The 8,977-nt window shown below is 30.5% G+C and overlaps 1 protein-coding gene across 2 annotated transcripts; it reads left to right on the top strand.

Moving 5' to 3' along the window:
- Window positions 1–6,260: 6,260 nt before the first annotated feature.
- Window positions 6,261–8,339, top strand: LOC107950266 (uncharacterized). Of its 2 annotated transcripts, XR_001697975.2 has the most exons (4): window positions 6,275–6,422; window positions 6,590–7,934; window positions 8,010–8,143; window positions 8,267–8,339. XR_001697975.2 is itself a non-coding variant. In XM_016885076.2 (3 exons), the coding sequence occupies exon 2, from the start codon at window positions 7,079–7,081 to the stop codon at window positions 7,667–7,669; it is 591 nt and encodes a 196-aa protein (XP_016740565.1). In that variant the 5' UTR covers window positions 6,261–6,422; window positions 6,590–7,078; the 3' UTR covers window positions 7,670–7,934; window positions 8,010–8,230. The 2 variants fall into 2 exon arrangements, 1 of the variants encoding a protein (XP_016740565.1); XM_016885076.2 differs by lacking the exon at window positions 8,267–8,339 and having other exon boundaries at window positions 6,261–6,422; window positions 8,010–8,230.
- Window positions 8,340–8,977: the final 638 nt, after the last annotated feature.

The raw sequence follows: 8,977 nt of genomic DNA, 5'->3' as shown, positions 1-8,977 counted from the left end.
TTTTTTTATGGAAATTTAATCACGAGAGTTTGATTTAGTTAGCCCATGTACCAATTCATAAAACTTTTAAAGTTTTTAAAAGTTTCCATTGTTGAGAAATAAATGAATTTGGTGCGAAATTGTTAGAAATTAAGCTTAGTATATAAAAGGAACGAAATTGTAAAGCTTAATTATTAGTTGTGTACATTAGAGACCAAGTTAAAAAAAATAAAAAAAATTGTTATAAATTATTGGTAATTATAGAAAATAGAGGGTCACTAATGAGTTTTGGCGAAATCAAATTTTAATCTGAATTCCTAAATTAAAAATTATGATTGTCTCAGTTTCAGGGATTGAATTGAGTAAATTGCAAAGTATGTGAAATTTGGTATTTGATTTTGATTTGGTTGGAAATTGATAATGTAATATGTTTTATGGTTATTTTTAGGTAATGACAACATCGAACAACCGAGAGGGAAAGGAAAAGCAAAAATCATCGACTAATGACGCGCAAAACCTCAGTTTATACTTTTATGATTCGGGATAGAAACATTTGATTTTATAAGCATATTTATTGATTGTTGAATTATTAAGGTGAGGCTATTATGATAATATGAAAGGTTTTGATTGAATTTGATATGTAACATCGAGATAAATAATTAAAATGAATAAAATGGGAAAATATATGAAATAATTAAATTATGATATTTGATATGGAAATTATATTGAAATATGTCTTATAATATGGAATGTGTGTGTTAGATGATGAATGGGGTTGCGATTGTGAATTTGATCAAGAAACAATATATGTACTAAATTGCAAAATAATTGTTATATGATAGAACGATGTACAGGGTACGAAAATGCATATGTGACCAAATACAGGGTATGAATATGTGGGTAAGATGATTACAGGTATGGAAATGCTTATATATATAGGTATAATGCCAAAAATAGCCCCTAACATTTAGTTGTTAGGTCACTTTGACCCTTTATATTTTTTTGATCACTTTGGCCCTTAACGTTTTTTTTTGTCAAATTGGTTTATTTTTAATGGACATACTAACGTGGCCATTAGTTGATTGACAGTCAATATTAACAGCTAATGTGGCGGTCAAATGTAATTAAATGCTGATATTACACTATTTTGTCTTATATGCCACGTCAGTAAATTATTTTAAAATTATTGTAAAAAAATATTAAAATGATTTTAAAACCATCATCATCATCATCCTCGTTCTCCTTCAAAAGCCTCCTTAATCATTTCCTGGGTTTTTGAAACCTATTCTTAAAATTATTAAAATTATTTTAAAATCATCATATCAACATTGTTTACTGTATTAAAGGAATCTGTCCTTAAAATTCTTACACCCAATTCAAAATTTAAAAGACCTTACAAGACAAACATAAGCCCTTATTATTTTTGGTTTGGTATAAAGGAAGCCGTGGCCAAGAGATAAGTTCTGGGTTCATTGACCTCTATTGCTGGTTACAAAAGTAATTGCTTATCCAATAAAGAAAATTTGGATCCACTAAACCCCATAACCAATGAAAACCTCCAAAATATGCAAATAAATGAAACTTAATTTTCATTTCCTTTACTTATTTTCCTAATAACTAAATCAATAAAAATAAAAAATTCAACTTTTTCCATCGTTCATCATCATTGTCATGTGAAGCTGTTAGACCTCGACGGAGCTACTCTCGCAAGCTAGTGCTCCATTCAAAAAATTTAGATCGACAATCTAAAACCCAAACCCATATCATCCCCATCCTCATCTCAAAAACTCAGGGCTAGTTTGAATGGGCGGTGTATTTACCTCCGGTAAAATTAAAAACAGCGGTGGCAGTGAGATTAGTTACTGTAACAGTGAGATTGGATACTGTAGAGGTGAGATTAGAAACAATGGTGGAGTGTGTGTTTGGATTCAAACGCAGCTGTAGCGGTGATGTGAGAATAAAAAATGACTATTAAGGACATCATATTAGAATTGATATATAATAGAAATTTTTTAAATTATTTTACTTTTTTTAAAATTATTAAAATATGTGAATTTGTAAATTCATTTAATAAAATATTAAAATGTATCTTCCAATATTTTAATGAATTATATAATTAATTTAAATTATTTATTAGATAAAATGATAATTATTTTTAATTTTTTATAGTTAAATATTTTTTTATAACAATGGTAAATATTATTTTCACAAATAATAACATTATACTTGGATCAAATTTTAAAGTATCTAAACAGATGATTTTTAATAAAAAAATATAGTAACATAAGACATAATAAGTTTCATTATTACTAGAAATTAGGTTATGATACAAAATGTTTTTACAAATATGGATTCATTAAACTAGTTGCAATGGTTTCCCTTAACATCGTGATTTCAAGGCCACTTTCTCTGTTAGAAGAACTCGATTCACTTTGTCAAACTGGCTTGAAGAGACTGGCATGTCGGGTATATTCTCAAATTCTCGAAAATCCTCATCATTTGACCAAGCATGTCTTCGAATGTAATTATACAAAACCATTGTTGCAATAACTATTAAAACTTTCTTATTGAATGAATAACTTGGGATATCTTTTAATATTGGCCATTTTTTTCCACACTCCAAATGTTCGTTCAATCACAGAGCGTAATGAAGAACGGGCATGATTAAAGATTTCTTTTTTTCTAGAAACTTGATGATTACCTTGACGGAAATCAAGTAAATGATATCGTTCCCCCTATATGGACCTAGAAAACCTGCCATTTGTGGATATCCTGAATCCACAAGATAATATTTTCCTACAAAAAAGTAAAACATAATATCAAGTTTAAAAATAAATTAAAAATTTTAATATTTTTTTATGTAAAAAGTAATTAAAAATTAAAGTTCAACCTGGTGGAGGGTGTGGAAACTTCAACTCTTGTTTTCTAAGTGCTTGCAAAAAAATTCTACTATCATGTGCTGTTCCTTCCCAACTAGGAAATGAAAAAATAAAGCACATGTTGAAGTCACAAACTTCCATAATATTTTGTGTTGGTTCACCTTTCCGTCTGATATAAGGTATTTGACAAGAAGGAGAAATGCATGCTTTTATGTGTGTTCCATCTATGACCCCAATACAATCCTTTAAAATAAATACAAGTAATGAGATAAAAGTTAGAAATAATTTATATTTTAAAAATATAAAGATTGTGTAAATTTCACCTTAAAGTGAGGCCAATATCCTGTATCCTGTCGAATATGGTTCGGTACTTCCTCGAATTGACCTTCAGTGGGTTTAATCGTGCCTATTCTCATTCGAGCAAATATATGCAGCATATTAGTAAAAATTCGACTAAAAATTTCCCCAGATCGTTGAAATCGCTCTGTTGCATTTGAATTTGATTCTCTATTTCTAAGAATGTACAATGATAATGCTAACTTCTCTATCGCCGATACTTTCCCATTCTTTAAGCCATAATTTGTTTGCAAATCATGCAACAAGCTGAGAAATATATCTTTTGGCATCCTAAAACTATTCATGCAACGATCATTGTGCCCATTTAATACTTCGTCCACCCACATTTGACCTGTATAATTTGAATCCATACGCGGTTGCATAGTGAAATAAGTTTCATGGTGTACCAATACTCTACTTAACACATATTCTTCCTCTTCATGATAATTGTTGTTCTCAACTTGGGTAACAATTGTGGCTATTCTTCGTTGAGCTTCTTCACTTAATTTAGGGGTATCATAATTCATATAAAAACTATTATACATATTGTTAAATTCATCCATAACCTGAAAAAGTAATCAAATGAAAATAAATCCTTTAAAATCTCGTGACATTCTATACAACATAGAAACTTGATTAAAAGCATAGCATAAAAATACCAAATATAAAAAGTAGCATACATTAGTTTTACATATAAAAAAGTAGTATAGTTATGTTACAATAATAATTCTAAGGAGCTTATGGTGGAGGTGGTTGATGGTATGGGTGGAAGGGAAATGAGGATGTTGCTACCAAGGATGAAAATGATGCAATTGGATTTTGTTCAGTATACTCATGTCGAAGCCACCAAACCCTATAATCTAGATCTAAGTTCAAAAACACTTATTGTTTCACCGGTATTTGGAACATTTTGGTGGCAAAATAGTACAGTTCGTCTTTTTTTGGAATTTCATCTCCCAAAGCACGCAAAGCATCCATTGCATTTGAAATAGTATATTGAGAGTGAGGAAAAATGATTTCATTCACTGACTTCCTTGGACTAGCCATACTCTCACACAATTTCTCAATCTGAGTAGTTAATGTATTTCTTGATGATTTTCTACTTGAACTTGATTTTTTTCCTTTACCATGTACAACCCAAAGTGTTTGCTTTCTTCGATTAGGGATTTTATGAGAAGGGTTTGATGGTACCTCATCAGGAGGAACACCTTCATTCTCGTTACTATGTTCATCTGAATCACCAAATCCCTCATTAGGTGCATCATCTCCCATAGGAACCCCACTTGGAAAAACACCAGACGAAGGTGCCCATGCGTTCTCTCCAGTGGCTATAATGCCACCAAACATTTGCCAAATTAACTCATTCAATCGTGGTTCAATTCCTTTCTTCTTAAATCCTTTAAAATCAGGATTTTCCTACATAACGTGTTAAATTTAAATGTTATACTAAGATTTTTATAATTGTAAATAATTAATTTCAATAAACTTTATGCATTAAAATAATGATAAAGTTAACACTAACATGTATTTTTGCAGCCCACCATTCTTCGGTAGCATCGACCGTCTTTTTAGATGGACACCATTCCTTTTTTAATGTATCCCACTTATTTTTCAATTAAGGTTTTCCATAATTTTTTTTGTGTTTTTGCTTGAAAAAGAACAACCACATTTTCCCATCCTTTTGAGTTTAGATGAGTTGTCGGTCTATTACCAGCATTGACTTCATTCACACAAAGCTCACAAAATATCAACGTCAGCTCATCATCCCAAACAGCTTTTGTTGCTAAGGTACTATCTTCCTCTACAAAATTTCGTGTCTTTACCATCTATTATTATTATTTTGATTTTAAATGTCAACCGACATAAAATCATAAATATATAATTAGATATAATAATATAGTTTCATAAAAAAATAAGAATAACACATCACGAATAGATGAAAGCCATAATATGAACACTAAAGAAAAAATTCTCAAAAATCCTAGATAATAATTAGTATATGTGGCCTTCCTATCTCTTCTTCATCAAAACTACTTTTTTTTAAAGATTAATATTACAATAATCTCGCACTTGTCCTCGGCTTTTGTTTTTTCACTTTACTCGTTGGACTTCCCACTGTATATATTACTTACTCCATCCTCCATTATTTTCCTATGTTTAATTTTGGTCTCTTTATTATCGCTTTTCTAAAAGATATCTCATCTCATCTCCCTATTCTTTTTCTTTCTTCACTTCCAATTTCGTTTGCAAGCCTGTTTATTGTTCAATGAAGTGGGTTTGGGCTTCATTATTTCAATTCAAGTGGCAAGATTTTTATTGAAATAGGGAAATGTTATCGATAAAAGTACTATAGATATTTTCAATGATGTATTCAAGAGGGCACTCCGAATTTTCAAATTTTTGAATTTTATATATAAATTAAGTATTATTAAAAAAATAGAAAGTGTTTGATAAACTAAAAACAAATAAAGGTTTAAAAATTAAGTATTAAAAATTTAAGTTTTGAAATTTATGTGATATAGTATTTAAAATTAATTACGGAATATAATTGAATTGTTTGATATATATAGATTTTAAATAATAATAAATATTATATTGTCCATTGTATTCTAAACAAAAGTCAAATTTTAAACCTAAAATTTTTATAGAATAATATAATATTAAAATAAAGAAAATAAAATAAAAATATTTTTCATTAACTAATAAATAGTCCTAATTTACTTATCATTTTTCACACTTATTTATAGAAAAATTCTATTGGACTTTACTAAAAAAATTTTATTTTCATGTATAAAAATTTAAATCATTAGAAATATTAATTTTTTAATTTAAAAAATACATAAATATTATTTTAAAAATCTCCATAGAAATCAACAAATATTATTTTCAAAAAGGATTCGATAGTGATTGACCTTAATCAATTAATCTTGAGTAAAATTTTTTAAATTTTTATTTAATTTTAAAAAAAACCTTTAGAAAATCTAAAAATATTTACCGTTTAATTTTTTTCCCTAAAAAATTGATTATGAAGATATAATACAAAAGAAAATATATTATATTTTCTTCATTTAAAATTTAATAACTTCAACTTTATCAAAAATTCATCTGATTCATAATAATTTTTCTTACTCAGTCGAGTCTCGACATTTCCGAGGTGCACACCCAATATACAAAATCTCTCTCTATTTTGCTCATAAGCCTCACTCTATAAGCTTTGAATTTTCCCAGGTTCATTTAATTTTCTTTAATTTTTTGTTATATTTCTAAAAATTTTTATTTGTTGGGTTTTTAATGATATAATTGTTTCTTTCTGGGTGCATTCTAATGGTCAAAAGAACGAATATGCTTTCGAGTTATGTATTGATTTTGAGTTTTTATAATCTGGGTATTTGCAGAATTGTAAGTTCTATACTTTTTGGAGTGAGATTTGAAGAATCCCAATTGACAAAAAGGCAATCTTTTGCGATTGGGATTTTAAATTATGGTTGAATTTTCAACTGTTTAAGATCTGGGTGTGTCTTTAGAATTTTCAAAGGGAAGAGGATGTATGCTGTGGGGAGACTAGGTAGCTATATATCTCGTGGTGTTTATACTGTGGCTGGTCCATTTCATCCCTTTGGTGGTGCTGTTGATATAATTGTAGTTGAACAACCTGATGGGACCTTTAAAACATCACCTTGGTATGTTCGGTTTGGTAAATTTCAAGGGGTTTTAAAGACAAGGGAAAAGGTTGTTAGTATCTGTGTTAATGGAATCGAAGCCAATTTCCATATGTTTCTTGATCATAAAGGGAAGCATATTTTTTAAGGGAAGTAGATGGTGAAGAAGGGGAATCTGAAGGTGTTCTATTTCCTTTTCCTTCTGGATATGATACGGATGAGCCTATGTCTGGTAATAGAATGCCAATGAAGACTAAAAGTTGTAACTATGATGCTGATAGGTCTAATTCCGCGGGTGAAGTTGATGTGAGTAATGGGAAGATTTTGGCTAGGACTACTTCTTGGAGGTCACGGATATTTGGACTTGTTTTTGGACGGAGGTCGATGAAGGAGGATGGTTACCAGGAAGCTATAGGTGCTGCTGATGTAATGAGGTTAGATCCATTGGAGCGTGCTGAAATTGCTGCTGACTTGTTGGAGGTGAAGTGGTCTACTAATATTATATCTAATAGATCAAATACTAATGGTTCTGGATTACCTTCCACGAATGATGCATTGGATAATAAAGGCTACGAAGAGCATACACTGATTACTCGTGAAGAAAACCAGTTTCAATCTTCAGTACATGATGAGGAGGGAAATAATAATGTTGAAGAAAACCAGTTTCACTCTGCAGTATATCATGAGGAAAATGGTGTTGGTCACATGACATTACTAGAGGAAACTGAATGCTGCAATGAGCAAAATGGGTTGGAGCTTTTGGATCAGATGAGAAGTTCTGAGATTTTGCTAACAGAGTTGTGTATAATACATTGATTTCAAGTTTTTATAAGGAAGGTAAAACTGGTGATGTTGAAAAGTTGGTGGAAAGAATGAGAGAGGCCGGTGTAAGGGATGTTCATAATTAAACCCTATAAACTTTGAAGAATTAAACAGTCACTTGCTCATTTTCCATATTCATAATCAATATTCTCACATTATTGTGCATATCTATTTCTTTCTCTGCTTATTATTTATTTTACTTTTTGGTGCAGCTGACATGCAAGCAGCAACCTCTAATGTTCTACCAACTTTATCTCTGGTAAGCATATATTTATATATATATCTTGGATGACATGCTGCAAATGGGTATAAATCCTAATATTTCTACCTTCAGGATGTTAATCGAAGCTTTCTGCAAGGCAAGTGATTTTGGAGTAGCGAAGGAGCTTGAAAAGATTGGTCTATATGTGGTCACAAAGAGCTTACATACAGTTTCTAGTACCCTCACAGACAAACAAATGAACTCAGGTAGTTATTATTTTCTTAGCTAAGAACAAGATCAGAAGGCTGTAAAACTAGTTGTAGATCATTAATTCATGATTGATTTTTACTTTCCTTCATGTTTTCTATTGGACCTTGTGCAATTTGTAGGAGTCACTCAATTGGTGCTCTATGCAAAGCAGGAAAGATAGATGAAGCTAAAAATATTTCTACCATTATCTAATAAAATCCTAATATTTCTACCTTCAGGATGTTAGTATATGTGGTCAGAAGGAAGCCTTTTATAGTTTAATATTTCTACCTCACGCACAAACAAATGAACCCAGGTAGTTATTATTTTCTTAGCTAAGAACAAGATGAGAGGAAAAACAAAAACTATTTTGATACAATTCAAACACATATATAGAGTAGAAAAAGAAGGGTTTTGACTTACCAGATCAAAGTTGAGAACAAGATTGATAGGATGAGTCGAAAAATAGAGCTTCTTTGAGTCTGTTGTGCTGTTGGTGGGGTTTTGTAAGAGTGTCAATTGAAGAGCAGGAGTTGAAGAGCAGAGTTTTTTGCAGATTGGGAAAGAAATTAATTTAATTTTCAAGGATAAAATGGTAAAATAATAAATAAAAGTAAGGTTAATTTTGTCTACTACAGTGCCAACAGCTCAGTTTAGCTCTCCACTGCTGTTGATTTCTCCAACTGACTAGCGTGGTGGAAAAGAAACCTCATTGCACCGACAGTCTAAACCAAACAACATAGCAGTGAGTTTGGCACCATATTTTCCATGTAAACGCACCTCACTGCCTTTAAACCTCAATCCAAAGGAAGCCTCAAACTCAAACCCAACAATCTAAAACACAAAGTAAG

This window comes from Gossypium hirsutum, chromosome D03 (assembly GCF_007990345.1).
Source record: "Gossypium hirsutum isolate 1008001.06 chromosome D03, Gossypium_hirsutum_v2.1, whole genome shotgun sequence".
NCBI lineage: Eukaryota > Viridiplantae > Streptophyta > Magnoliopsida > Malvales > Malvaceae > Gossypium > Gossypium hirsutum.
This window is presented reverse-complemented; position numbering and strand designations above follow the sequence as displayed.